This window comes from Ovis canadensis, chromosome 1, assembly GCF_042477335.2.
Source record: "Ovis canadensis isolate MfBH-ARS-UI-01 breed Bighorn chromosome 1, ARS-UI_OviCan_v2, whole genome shotgun sequence".
NCBI lineage: Eukaryota > Metazoa > Chordata > Mammalia > Artiodactyla > Bovidae > Ovis > Ovis canadensis.
This window is the reverse complement of record NC_091245.1, coordinates 265936226-265951101: the sequence shown is the minus strand read 5'-3', so window position 1 is coordinate 265951101 and position 14876 is coordinate 265936226. Positions and strand designations below refer to the sequence as shown.

At 51.5% G+C, this 14876-nt stretch overlaps 1 protein-coding gene across 5 annotated transcripts in view; it reads right to left on the bottom strand.

Annotated features, from left to right (window-relative positions):
- SLC37A1 (solute carrier family 37 member 1) overlaps nucleotides 1–14487 on the bottom strand; it is a 74031-nt gene extending 59544 nt beyond the window's left edge. The window contains exons 1-3 of one of the 5 annotated variants that reach the window (XM_069581656.1): nucleotides 13893–14176; nucleotides 13155–13239; nucleotides 8778–8966 (exon numbers count right to left, since the gene is read on the bottom strand). In XM_069581656.1, the coding sequence (XP_069437757.1) occupies nucleotides 8778–8833 (56 nt within the window). In that variant the 5' untranslated portion in view covers nucleotides 8834–8966; nucleotides 13155–13239; nucleotides 13893–14176. The other 4 variants (XM_069581673.1, XM_069581666.1, XM_069581648.1 and 1 more) reach the window with 4 other exon arrangements.
- Nucleotides 14488–14876: the final 389 nt, after the last annotated feature.

Below are 14876 nucleotides of genomic sequence, written 5' to 3'. Positions count from 1 at the left end.
ATATGAGAGAAAGATCTGGAGCCCTCAGGGATGCTATGTACCACCAGCTTACAGGTGTGCTATCCACCAGGAGAATCTCATAATAACCTAGCCCAGAAGGATGTGGAGAGAGTGGCTCTACTTAAATGGGCCTTGGGCTCACGTTTGCCACTCTCTACGCAGAACTTTCCACTTATAAACATTCTAGTTTTATTAAGAATGTTTAAAATATTAATATTAAAATTAAAATATATTTAATATATCTATTAAATAGAATAAATAAACCCAGAAATAGAGTTTGTCTTGTGTCCAGGTCTGAAGAGCCCTGGGGCCATAATACACCTGCATTCATATCTAGGCTGTCTCAGCTGTACAGGTTATTGAAAACTAGCCAGTCATTCCAGGCCCCTGCTTCCTTCTCCAGGGCCCCTGCCTACTTCTCTGGGGCCCCTGTCTCCTTCTGCAGGGCCCCTGCCTCCTTCTCTGGGGCCCCTGCCTCCTTCTCCTGGGCCCCTGCCTCCTTTTCTGGGACCCCTGCCTCCTTTTCTAGAGTCCCTGCCTCTTTGTTGGGGCCCCTGCCTCCTTCTCTGGGGCCCCTGCCTCCTTCTCCTGGGCCCCTGCCTCCTTTTCTGGGACCCCTGCCTCCTTCTCTAGAGTCCCTGCCTCTTTGTTGGGGCCCCTGCCTCCTTCTCTGGGGCCCCTGCCTCCTTCTCCTGGGCCCCTGCCTCCTTCTCCTGGGCCCCTGCCTCCTTCTCCTGGATGCCTGCCTCCTTCTCCGGGGCCCCTGCCTCCTCCTGGGCCCCTGCCTCCTTCTCTGGGGCCCCTGCCTCCTTCTTCTGGGCCCTGCCTCCTTCTCTAGAGTCCCTGCCTCTTTGTTGGGGCCCCTGCCTCCTTCTCCTGGACCCCTGCCTCCTTCTCTGGGACCCCTGCCTCCTTCTCCTGGGCCCCTGCCTCCTTCTCCTGGGCCCCTGCCTCCTTCTCCTGGGCCCCTGCCTCCTTCTCCTGGGCCCCTGCCTCCTTCTCCTGGGCCCTGCCTCCTTCTCTAGAGTCCCTGCCTCTTTGTTGGGGCCCCTGCCTCCTTCTCCTAGACCCCTGCCTCCTTCTCTAGAGTCCCTGACTCTTTGTTGGGGCCCCTGCCTCCTTCTCCTGGACCCCTGCCTCCTTCTCTGGGACCCCTGCCTCCTTCTCTGGGGCCCCTGCCTCCTTCTCCTGGGCCCCTGCCTCCTTCTCCTGGGCCCCTGCCTCCTTCTCCTGGACCCCTGCCTCCTTCTCCTGGGCCCTGCCTCCTTCTCTGGAGTCCCTGCCTCTTTGTTGGGGTCCCTGCCTCCTTCCCTCATGGGTGGTTCTGCAAGTGAAGCTCACTTGCACAGAGGCTGCAGGGTGGATGGAGGTCCCAGGACTGCCCCATGCATGGTGATATGGACCAGAGCACAGTCATCGGGTACTACAGAGTGGAGAACTTGCCTCTGGATGTTTTCAGTTCAGTTTTGGAAGTGAAACACCCTAATGAATCAGCCCCTCTGGGAAGAGTATAAGCCATGCCTGCCATGCTAAGTTGCTTCAGTCGTGTCCGACTTTGCAACCCCATGAACTGTAGCCTGACAGGCTCCTCTGTCCATGGGATTCTCCAGGACAGAAGTGGGTTGCCATGCCCTCCCCTAGGGGGTCTTCCTGACCTAAGGATTGAACCCAGGTCTCTGTTTCCTGCATTAGCAGGTGGGTTCTTTACCACTAGTGCCACTTGGAAAGCCCCAAGAGTACCAGAAAGGGAAAGTGAGAGTCCCTCCGTTGTGTCTGACTGTTTTCGACCCCATGGACTGTAGTCTGTCAGGCTCCTCTGTCCATGGAATTCTCTAGGCAAGAATACTGGAGTGGGTAGCAGTTCCGTCTTCCAGGTGATCTTCCCGACCCAGGGATCCCAGGTCTCCCGCATTGCAGGCAGTTTCTTTACCACCTGAGGAGCCCGATATTGTCTAGGAAGATCAGGGCATGTTCGTAAGCCTGGCTGATAGCACTATCTCTCAGGAGGCCCATCAGACTCTGCCACTTGCTCTGTGACCTTAGCAGGGTACTCGGAGGCAACCTGCCCTGCAGAATCAGGGCAAAGGTCAACTTACACTGCACACCAGGCATTTCCTAGAGACGGAATATGTGCCTCCTGAAGAGGAACCCCTATCGTTTATTTAGAAACCATCAGGTCGACTCTACTCCGTGTCCTTTCTCCCTCTTTCTGCATCTTCTTATGTAGAACCCTGGGGAGATGGGAAAGGCCGGCCACTAGAGGTTGAGTTTTCCGTTCCAGAAGGTCTGAACACGGCCCCACTGATCACTTTTAAATCACAGCAGCCACACTGTGGGGTTGGTACCTTCCTAATGGCCATGGAAACACCCTTGTCCTGGAAGGCAAGCAGACGTCTCACTTCTGGGGGTTATCCTAGGTTATGGGGATGAAAGGCCTAAATAGCCTTCTGGAAGTTCTTTCCCATTTTGTAATTCTATCCTCACCTACTTTCTTCCTTCATCATTTATGAAGTAAGGACTTTGGATAGTATTTGTTTTATCCATCTTGTAGTGGATTTAATGCTGTTTTCCCAAAACTGAAAGTGAAAGGTGCTCAGTCGTGTCTCACTCTTTGTGACTCCCAAAACTGATGTCCACTATAAATCTTAGAATGTGACCTTATTTTGGAAATCAGGTCTTGCAGAGGTAATTAGCTGAGGTCACACTCAACTCCTATAAAGAAAGTTGAGCACTGAAGAATTGATGCTTATGAACTGTGGTGTTGGAGAAGACTCTTGAGAGTCCTTTGACTGCAAGAAGATCCAACCAGTCAGTCCTAAAGGAAATCAGTCCTGGATATTCATTGGTAGGACTGATGCTGAAGCTGAAGCTCCAACACTTTGGCCACCTGATGTGAAGAATTGATTCATTGGAAAAGATCCTGATGCTGAGAAAGATTGAAGGCGGGAGGAGAACAGGACGGCAGAGGATGAGATGGTTGGACGGCATCACCAACATGATGGACATGAGTTTGAGTAGGCTCTGGGAGTTGGTGATGGACAGGGAAGCCTGGCGTGCTGCAGTCCATGCGATCACAAAGTCAGACACCACTGAGCAACTGAACTGAACTGAATATTCAACTCCAGGTGGCACTGGTGGTAAAGAACCTTCCGGCCAATGCAGGAGACCTAAGAGATGCAGGTTCAGTCCCCGGGGGGGTTGGGGGGGGCGGGAAGATCCTCTGAAGGAAGAAATGGCAACCCACTACAGTATTCTTGCCTGGGAAACCCCATTGACAGAGGAGCCTAGCCAGCCATGGTCCATGGGGTCATAAAGAGACACAACTGAAGCAACTTAGCATGCATATGACATCATATAACTCACATACGACGTCATATAACTCACATACGACGTCAAATCCACTGAGATCTTAAATCCAGCTATGGGTGCTCATAGAAGGCCATGGGGAGACAGAGATAGACAGGGAGGAAAGGTTACGAGGCAATGAGGGCAGAGCAGGACAGATACTGCCATGAACAGCCAGCAGCCGCCAGAAATGGGAAGAGGCCAGAAAGTGTCCTTCCCTCAAGCCTTCTGTGAGAGCACAGCCCTGTGACACATGGATCTCAGGCTCCTCCTTCCAGATCTGTGAGAAATTAATTTCTGTCCTCTTAAGCCACCCAGCTTGTGGACTTGTTACAGCACCCCCAGGAAACTAATATAATCCAATACTTTGATTCCTGTTTTGTGCTACATTTAGGCTTGTGAATACTAAGCAAATACAATTAAAAATGAATAATTTGATCCTTAACTTCATCATTGTTCCACTTACTTTCTGTAGTTATGTCTGACAATAGGTAGCATTCTTTGTATCTAGCAATACTACAAGACTAGCATTTGGGTTCGGAGAAGGCAATGGCACCCCACTCCAGTACTTTTGCCTGGAAAATCCCATGGGCAGAGGAGCCTGGTAGGCTGCAGTCCATGGAGTCGCTAAGAGTCGGACACGACTGAGTGACTTCACCTTCACTTTTCACTTTCATGCATTGGAGAAGGAAATGGCAACCCACTCCAGTGTTCTTGCCTGGAGAATCCCAGGGACACGGGAGCCTGATGGGCTGCCTTCTATCAGATCGCACAGAGTCAGATACGACTGAAGTGACTTAGCAGCAGCAGCAGCAGTATTTGGGTTAACCGCAAGTTTCTAGCCATAAAAGCCCCTCCCAGCAATGCTCCTTCGAAGCATCCTCAGAAATGTCCTAGATGCTGCCTGCATTCCCAGATAAATGGCAGCCTGCTCCTAGTTCAGAGACTTAAGGGAGAATACAGCTTCCTTCCTTGAGTCTTATTTATCTAGGTAATAGGCAAATAAGAAGTTAAAAAAAAAATGCTTTAGATGAGAATAACTGAACAGTTGATTTCCCTGGTGGCTTAGACTGCAAAGAGTCTGCCTACAATGCGGGAGACCCGGGTTCGATCCCTGGGTTGGGAAGATCCCTTGGAGAAGGAAATGGCAACCCACTCCAGTATTCTTGCCTAGAAAATCCCATGGACGGAGAAGCCTGGTTGGCTACTGTCCATGGGGTCACAAAGGGTCTGATACGACTGAGTGACTTCACTATCACTATCACTAATGACCTGGCACAGAAATGAGTAAGAAGACATCTTACTTTAGGAACAAGGAAACCACACATACCGTGATAGGAGTCCCTCCAGAGCACCCTAAAGGGGGCCATGATGTCAGCGACGTTAAGTACTGACCACCTGGTTTGGGGGCTCTCTGCCTCATTGCCCGTCAGAGAAGATGCCATTTTCTCTCTACTCATTAATAACCATTTGTGGGAAAACACTCTGAGGTTAGGTAGCTAACCCAGTTGTTCACCCAACTTTCTCCCAATTTTGTGTGTCTACTGATGCTCCTTACCTAAACCAAGCATTCCTGATGGTTTCAGAAGGTGACAATCTAGCTTGGACACTCATGCTCTGTACTCAGTGGCTGGCATCCCACTGTGGGAAAGCTTTCCCTCCTCCCATTTATGCTTATTCAGTTATAGGAGCATGGACTCGTTTCAGTCAATGGGCTATAACTCATTACTAGTATTGTTTATTTAAAATATTATCCCAGGGACTTCCCTGGTGGTCTAGTGGTTAAGAATCTATCTGCCAACGCAGGGAATATGGGTTCAATCTCTGGTCTGGGAACTAAGATGACACATGTCACGGCGCAACTAAACCCACTCACTGCAACTACTGAAGCCTGTGTGCTCTGGAGCCCCAAACAAGAGAAGCTGCAGCAGTGAGCAGCCTGTGAACCACAACTAGAAAGTAGCCCCCACCCGCTGCAACTAGAGAAAGGCTGCATGTAGCCACGAAGAGCCTGTGGGTTGCAAAAAGACCCAGCACAGCCAACAAAAAATCTCATCTCATATTCGGCCAGTGGGAGCCACTTCATTTTTAAGCACTGTCTTATTTTTTGACACCAGGTATTCCCGGCTCATCTCACTTTCCCTCGCCCAGTGATGACACCATCTTAGTCTCCAAGGCTGCCTGCCTGGCTCCTTCGATAGGAAATGGTACACAGAAACCAAGATCTAGCACCAGGGGTGCTCACTGCTGCTGGGATGCTGCTGTTTCCAGGGCCTATCTCCAGCCGAGAGCAGGCATTTTACACACATGCACCCACAACACATACCCACACATCACACACACACACACACACACACACATACCCACACATACCCACACATCACACACACACATACCCACACATCACACACATATTTCTCTGCTTACCTGCTCTCCAGTTTTTCTTGATATCTTTAATTTCAACCCAGCACCACATGATTCATCCAGTCCCCTCAGCCCCACCAACATCTGTAACCCCATGACTGTCAGTGAGGAGCTGTCTCCTTTCTGTGTTATATCTGACAAAAATGCATAAGCTGAATCCAACCATGAGGAAACGACAGACACATTCAAAAGAAAGTGAAACTCGCTCCGTCGTGTCTGACTCTTTGTGACCCCGTGGACTACATAGTCCATGGAATTCTCCAGGCCAGAATACTCGAGTGGGTAGCCGTTCCCTTCTCCAGGGGATCTTCCCAACCCAGGGATCGAACCCAGGTCTTCCGCATTTCAGGCAGATTCTTTACCAGCTGAGCCACAAGCAAGTCTATAAAATAAATGGCTTGTACCCTCCCAAAATGACAAGCTTACAGGAGACAAAGAAAGGCCAAGATATGGTTCCAAATTAAAGGAAACTAAATACACAGGATGACTAAATGCCGAGTGTGACCACACACTAGATCCTGGCCCAGGGAAAAATCTATAAAAGAAAAAGAAAAATCTGTAGAAAGATTTCAAAACTCTATAGAAAAATCTATAAAAGACATTATTGGATATTTGAACATGGACTGTGGATTAGATAACAGCATTACACCCATGTTAAACTTCCTGATTTTGATCTTTGTGTGCAGTTATATGTGCTATGCTTAGTTGCTAAGTTGTGTCTGACTCTTTGTGACCCCATGGACTGTAGCCCACCAGGCTCCTCTGTCCATGGGGATTCTCCAGGCAAGAATACTGGAGTGGGCTGCCATGCCCTCCTCCAGGGGATCTTTATAACCCAGGGATAGAACCCAGCTCTGCCCCATTGAGGGCGGATTCTTTACCATCTGAGCTACCAGGGAAGCAGTTACACGAGAATATCTTATTTACAGGAAATACATACTAACGTATTTAGAAATAAAAGGGTATAATGTCTGCAACTTGCTCTCAAATGGTTCATGAAAAAGCATGTGTGAGTGTGTGCGTGTGTGTGTACATACATCTGCACACACACACAGATGAGAGAAGATGAAAAGAAAGTGAAAGTGAAGTCGCTCAGTCGTGTCCCACTCTTTGCAACCCCATGGACTGTAGCCTATCAGGCTCCTCTGTCCATTTGCTCTGCCCTAGGCTTACTCTACTCAAGATTCAAAGTCCCAGGACAGAGAGGCTGGTTCGCCCACCTTAGGCCCTCTCCTGCCTCCTGCTGGACCTGGGCTACAGCAGAAGGTCAGAGGGATGGAGCCTCAGGGGTCCATCTCAGGCTTCTGTAAGGGGACAGAAGATCCTGAGACTCCCCTGCTGGTCACAGCTGCACACAAGGGAGGGAAGTCAGCTCCCCGAAGATCAGAGTGCTGCTAAAAATATATTAAAAATGTCCTTCGTAGGAATGTTGACACTGATTCTCTTACAGCCAAGGAAGCTGAGGTCTAGAAAGGTTAAATAACCTTTCAAGGTCAAAGAGCAAGTTTGCGGTAGAGATGGAACAGAAATGAAGACAAATATGCCATCTCTGTGCTACTCAAAGAATGGTCTGTGGACCCACAGTATCACATCACCTGGGAGATGTAGGTTCTCAGGTGCCACCCCAGGTCTACTGAGCCAGGATCAGCATTTTAACAAGTTTTGAATGATTCCCATGCACATTACAGTGTGAGAAGCAATGCTCTATCTCTGAGATTTTAACCTAAAAAAAAGGGAGGTGGGGGTTGTGATTACAGGAGTTCTGTGTAACATTCTTATCATTTTCTCCTGTGAGTTTGAAAAATTGTATCCAAATAAAGTTATAAAAGAAAACAAAAATAAATACCCACTAAAAAAAGGTAAGTACTGAACCACTTCTGTCTAGACTAGCACTAGATGGGAAATGAATCGACAAGCAAACTGTTCTAGGACGAGCCAGATGTCTGAAGTCACTTCTGAGACCCTGTGGGCACACCAGCCACCAGCCTGGCCAGAGAAGCTGCGAAGGATGTGTAGGCGGCACATGGCCGGGAGATGGAGCTTAGGGGACCCAGAACACACGCTGTGGCATAAACATCACCCTGAGCAGAAGGCATTTGAGTTTCTGAAATCTCTCATCTGCCTAAAAACAGAGCCCCCAAAACAACTCAACTGTCATCAGTCCTCCCTGGGAGCAACTGGGAGAGACTTAGTACCAGAGGCGGGAAGCACCCACCTCACACCGAAACAGACTCTGTCACAACTGTATCCTGGCTCCCTGCTAGTCTCCCAAGGGCCTGTTTACCTTTCCAAAAAGTCATCTGCTTTCCCAAACGTGCCCTCCTTCTTCTCTTCCCCTGCTAAGGTGGTATATACACCCCAAATTCTAAGGCCCCCAGGAGTCACCTTTTTCTGTGAACTCCCACATACACGTGGCTAAATCTGTCTTCTCTCTTGGCATCTGCCCTTTGTCAGTTTAATTCACATGCCCCGAGTCATTCAACCTAACAGGGTAGAGGGAACACACTTCTCTTCCCGACAGAGATCAGCAGGAGAGAGAGTGGCTTAGAGACCAGACAGCCCAGCTCTAGACTCCGCCCTCAGCTCCAGCCTCCTCCAAGGAGTGGGTGTGGGATTCACAAGTCTCCTAGGAGAAGGACTCTCAGAGAGCACACAAGGTGCTCTCGGAACAGAAAGCGGTGTTTTGGTCTGTGTTTAACTTGTTCAGATTTCATTTTCTCTTCCAAAGTCCCAGCTCAGTGACGCCACTCATTCAGTTCAGAGTTAATACACTTATTTCACCCACAGCCATTTTACTCATCCTTCGCCACTGCGAACCCCAGAGGTTTTCAGTCTGTCTGTCACTGCAGAACCACAGGTGGACAACTCAGCAGCGTTCCTGGTCACCACTTCCACCACGGATAAACCATTCAACAGTTATGGGCAGGGCGGGCATCCACATGTGTCTTATCAGGAAACTGGGGCTGGGGGACCTGCTGGCTGCAGGGTGGCATGGTGCCCCGACTTACCACTGATCCCTGGAGAACGAGATGATGAAGCGAATGCCAGGGGGAAGCTGGGCCATTGACGCCTCCCTGGATGTGGAGCTTCAGTCATAAAATAAGATGCTTCATAAATAGGTTCTTAATCCCAGGAAGCGAGTAAGGATGCTCGTGGGGACTCGCCTCCTCTCTTCCCTCCAGCAGAGGCTCAGCCGTCTACAAGGAGAAGGAGGGGTGGAAAGGTCAGGTGTCGTCAGAGGCCCTGGCGGAAGTCACTGCACGCAGTGCGGTCACCCAGCCCAGAGCAGAGCCAGGCGCCACAGGGCACTCCCACCATAAAAGCCACCTGGCGGGGGTGGAGCGTCTGCCCTGCGTGGGCAGCTTATTCAACCATCACTGAAAGGAACTTCACATGATGTTCTGAGGGTGCAATGGAGAGAGAACGGCTGAATTTATCTCCATCCGGAAGGCATCCAGAAATCAACCACTCACTCTTCATCACCGCACTCCGCAGAACTGAGGTTCATACTCACAGGAGACCAGCAGGAGCCCAAAGGTCACACCAGGTGCTCAGTCACCAGAAGGCCACCAACCAGCCGGTCCTGATTCCCCCACTGGGGCCCAGGCCACGTCTGAGCTACAGTAACAGAGAGGAACGTAGGCCTGGACCAGGTGGTGGGTCTTCAAGCCCATCATTTGACTGTGGCTTTGCAATGGAGTCTAAATATATGTAATGCCATGGGGATGAATACCTCGAATCAGCCTCCTCATTTCTCACTCCTGTGGTTGCTGCAGGGGCCTTGGAAAATGGCCCCTTTCTGAGCAAGACAGGAAGAAAGGGGCAGGGAGGCCTGGCCGCCCGTCCCAAAGCCAACCTCGCCACGTGTGCTGTCTTCCAGTTTTTCTCCTATGTTTGCTGGGTGAGGAGGAATCTTGAGGACCCATGCATTACATCACAGAGCACACCACGCACTCGGGAACATGTACGGTTCCATCTTGGTGCTTATGGAAAAGTCACAGGTTATATGGTGTTTTTAAAGAAGGCTACTTTTGATGGAACATTGATTTTGATTTAAAGCTTAGAAATATATTCAATGTCTTTAAGCAACTTCCTTGAGATAACAGACAAGTAACAGCCAATAGTTCTAATTTAGAGGATCTAAAATATTCCTAAGGGCCTCAGGATCCCCATGTTCACACTTGCCTTCCCTCTAGAGTGAGATTTCAAAACGCACCTTGGCAAGCCGTCACACAGCTATGAAATTAAAAGATGCTTGCTCCTTAGAAGAAAAGCTATGACAAACCTAGACAGTGTATTAAAAAGCAGAGACATCACTTTGCCAACACAGGTACGTGTAGTCAAAGCTATGGTTTTTTCAGTAGTCATGTACAAGTGTGAGAGTTGGAACACAAAGAAGGCTGAATGCTGAGGAATTGATGCTTTTGAACAATGGTGCTGAAGAAGACTCTTAAGACACCCTTGGACTGCACAGAGATTAAACCAGTTAATTCTGAAGGAAATCAGTCCTGAATATTCATTGGAAAGACTGGTCCTGAAGCTGAAGCTCCAATGCTTTGGCTACCTGATGGGAAGAGCCAACTCGTTGGAAAAGACCCTAATGCTGGGAAAGATAGAGGGCAGGAAAAGGGGGTGACAGAGGATGAGATGGTTGGATGGCATCACCAACTCAACGGACATGAGTTTGAGCAAACTCAGGGAGATAGTGAAGGACAAGGAAGTCTGGTGTGCTGCAGTCCATGGGATTGCAAAGAGCCAGACATGACTGCGGCGATGCTGAACAACAACAAGCTGTCATACCGTCCCCTGACCCCCATCTCCTCTCAGAGAGGCAATGAGGCCCCTCTTTCTGCTTCAGCCAGGAGAACTACACCTTTGCTCCTACCAGCTCCTCATCCTGCCTGGAGTGCCACCTGCCCTTGTGGCTGGCCCTGGGCTGGGTAATCCCAGGCATGTCACAAACTTTCTGTTCCTTCACTTGCCCCAGCTAAAAAACAGGGATGGTGGCATCTACATTTTTTGGGTTGCTATTAAAAATGAGATGTGCGATCTGTGGACAGCCTTGAGCACAGAGCCTGGTGTGGAGGAGATGCCCAATCAGGAGGAGCTGGTTCTGTTCTCAGCAGACATCAAGAGAGGCATCAGGGGACTGCAGGCGACCGCTCAGCCCCCATTCCCTGGTCTAGCACAGAGCCAGCACCCAGGAGACGTGTGGAATCAAGTTCCACACGCGTTTCAACACTGTTGTTGCTCATATCTCTAGATTTTAAAAAGATTTTATTAAAATTCTGCTCAAAATGAGTGGGCTCCTACTTGGACCTAAACATACTTTGAGAAGGGGCTTCTTAGGTGGCACTAGGGGTGAAGAACCCGCCTGGCAATGCAGGAGATATAAGAGACCAGGGCTCCATCCCTGTGTTGGAAAGGTCCCCTGGAGGAGGGCATGGCAACCCACTCCAGTATTCTTGCCTGGAGAATCCCATGGACAGAGAAGTGGGCAGGCTATGGTCCATAGGGTCGTAAAGAGTTGGACACGATTGAAGTGACCACACCCATACGTTGAGAAATAATTTTTGGGTGATGACTTTAAAGTAAAGGATTTGGTCTGAATTTTACAGCACCCAGAAATGGACAGTCAGAAGCAAATGTCCTCCTCTGTCCAGACACTGCTTCTCTAGGTACAGCTTATCTGGAAGTATCCTACTGCATCTATTATACCCACTAAGGGACTCCCCTGGTGGCTCAGAGGTAAAGAATCTGCCTGCAGTGCAGGAGATGCGGGTTCAATCCTTGGGTTGGGAAGATCCCCTGAAAGAGGAAATGGCAACCCACTCCAGTATTCTTGCCTGGAAAATCCCATGGACAGAGGAGCCGATCGGGCTACAGTCCAAAGGGTAGCAAAGAGTCACATATGACTGAGAGACTAAGAATATACGAACACATCAACTAATCCATCAACCTCAATTCAAGGCTGGTAAAACTTGGAACTTTAAAACAAAATCCAGAAGACATTGGAAAAATCAGCAGGAAAAAAAAAATCTGGATTTCCTTTGAAAACCATGGTTCTTCCTCCTCCTATAAAATGGGTGAACTCCAGTGCTATAAATTCTCACCGTCGGTGCAATTAAGATGTGTAAACATAGTGATTTTACATGTTGGACGTTAAGAGCTTGATTTAATTAGGCCCTTTCCTCCAAAGTCTGACCGGTGACCAATGATCATTCCAGCGAGGGCTGGTCAAGAGCTCCGAGGACACCGCTGACAACTCTGTGCTCTCCTGCCAGCCCCATGGCTGGCCCAGAGGCTGGCCTGGGGCGCTGGACACCTGGGGCAAATTCAGGTTGGTCCAGTTTCCCTCAATCCCCTCCCCCCTTGCTTCCTCTGGGCAGGTCCCCTCCAAAGAGAGAACAGCATAACTGGAGCTAATCACTTGGTTTAAGCCTTGTTTTTGACACATAACCCAAGTACATAAAAAGAACATGCACTTTTTAAAAAAAATGGCTCTTAATAGACACCTGGAACTCACACCACCACAGCAGGGAAAAGTGTAAGAATATCCAGTTTCAAAGATAACAACTTCAGAAGCACCCCACCACAGCATCTCTGTTACAATCCACAAAGCATGTTTTTATACCCATCATGTGAAAGAGCCCAGCTTAGTCTATAAACTGTAAAACTATGAAACGGAATGACCTGAAGGCAATATGAATTCTGGAGCTCTGCCTTTGGCCTCACCATTTGGGGAAGAGTCCTGTGTACTCACTGGAGGTAAAAAAAGAGACTCAAAGGCAAGCAATGAAGAGAATAACACAGAAAGGGTCTTCCCACAACTGAAGCTCTGTTGTCAGTAGTCAAAGCAATACCATGCATACCTTAAATAATCTACCTAAAGGCAAAGCTTTTAAGCTGGGTCTTATTTTAAGGCAAACAAGTTTTCGTACATTCTTCTTTTACGAGGGAGAGAAAGAGAATGAGTGAGGGAAACTTGCTTTCCAGAGAAAACACTTTCTATGGTCTGTGCTTTAGGCTGTCAGCAATATTAAAGATTAATGACAATAGCCAGTATCTCTTTCCTGGGCTTCAATACAAATGCGAACCCTCCATCTCGATCGCTTTCTCCCACCAACAAGCAGCACCCCAGGTGGTCTGCACAACACAGAACCTGCAAAGGCGCTTCCAAAACCATGTGGTAAGACTCTGGGGGTCTCCAGTCCTGGGTTCTCAAGGTTGATTTTAAAAGGCCTTAAAGAAGGAGCAATGGGGGAAATTTAATCTAGCTACCAACTCAGACATCCTTAGACGATTGAAATTCGAGGGCAGGTGGGCACTCTCTAGGTAGGCAGCTCACGGAGAGGAAAGGAAAGACGGGCTAGAGAAATTCAAACCTGACGGTGGGGCGAGGGGCCTCCAACACTGGGGTCGCAGTCCCGGGTGGCCAGGTTACCGGGATCAGCACGGCGGCTGCGGAGGCTGGGACGGCAGGAGGGTGGGGGCAGGAGGAAAAATAAGCCAGAAGGTCGTTGCCTCGAGGCCGGGTGACTTTCCGGGGCTCTGAGTCCTGTAAATCACTCCCGGAGGCTCCGGGCTCTGGGGACTAGCCGCTCACAGACAAACAACCCGAAGGCCCCGGGTGCGGGCGCCGGCTCCTCCCCGCGGTCGGTCCCGGAGGAGGACAGGCGGGCACGCCCCCGTCTCCGCCGCGCGACTGCCCCGCGCCCTGCTCCCCGCCCGACCCCCGGCATAGCTGTCACCGCGGCCCGGCGGCCCGGGAGGAGTCCGGGAGGACGGCTCGGCTCGCCCGCGCCCGGAGCTCCGATGGGCGGCTGCCGGCCCGGCACCGGCTCCGCGCCTCCGCCCCCGGGTCCCGGGGCGCCCGGGTGATCCCCTAGACCCACCCCCGTCCGGCTGCATCCGCCGCCCTGGGCCCGGGGCGCGCCCGGCCCGGGACGAGCACAAAGACGCGCGCCCGGCGCAGGGACCCCGGCTCTCCGCGCGTCGCCAGCGCTGGCAGGTGTCGCTCGGCCCCGGCGCCCGAGTCCCCAGGCCCGGCCGGCGCGGGCGGTGGGCAGGGGTCCGCGCATCGCAAACCCTCTCGCCGCCCGGTCCGGGTCCCCACGCCTCACCTGCGCCCCCAGGCCCGCGCCCCGCCGCCCGGCCCCGCCGCCGCGGGCGCTTCCTGTCGCGACTTCCTGGGGCGGCGCGGAGGCCCCGGCGGCCCTTTCACTTTCAGCGACCGCGGGGCGCCGGCTCGGGCCCCTCCCCTCCGCCTCATCCTCCTCCCGTCCTCCCCCGGCCCCGGAGCCGCCCGGGGGCCCTGATAGCCCGGGGACGGCGGGCGGGGCGCCCCCACGCGGAGCCCGGGGCATCGCCGCGCAGGAGTCCTCCCCGCGGCCCCGGGTCCGCCAGCACCTGCCTGCGCGCGCCCGGGCTTGAGTTCCCACTGCCGAAGAGGCGTTCCCCAAGGGCGCTTTGTCCTCAAGGCAGGTCCCACCCAGAGCGCGGCTTCCAAGGAAGGATGGCACTAAAGGGGCAGCCTTGCCGCTGCCACCTGCCCCCAACATTATTCCTATTACCTCCTCTCAGGAGTCAGACTCAGACTGACGTTGTATTAAATGAAAATGGGGCCCATGATAGCTTCGTTGACCCATCTTTGATCACACCTGTGTAAATGTGACACGTGGCTCACCTCACCTGCTCTCAGTCACCTGCTCTAGACCAACCTCCCCTGTGCAGACATCCCCTCTCCTAATCCCGACGCTTGGCACCGCCCCCTCCCCGCCCAAGCCTGATTATTTTCCTCTGGGACCCACAGAGCACCCAGGGTGGACACATGGCATCCAAACCCAGCCCAGGTGCCTGCTCCCAGGAAAGCAGCTCCCGGGAAGGGCCCCGTGAGACAGAAAAGAAACTCCAGGCAGAAGTGTCCGCATGGTTAAACTATGCTTGAAGCTAAAATAAATTCAACGCCTGGCCGTAAATGCCGAAGAAGTCTGTAGGAGACAGAGGGCCCAGGGCCTTGTGGCCTCTGGGCAAGCACCCACCTGAGTCTTGGGAGACCCACCCAGGGTCTCAGGGGGCCCTGCTGTGCCTGGGGGACACCGTGCCAT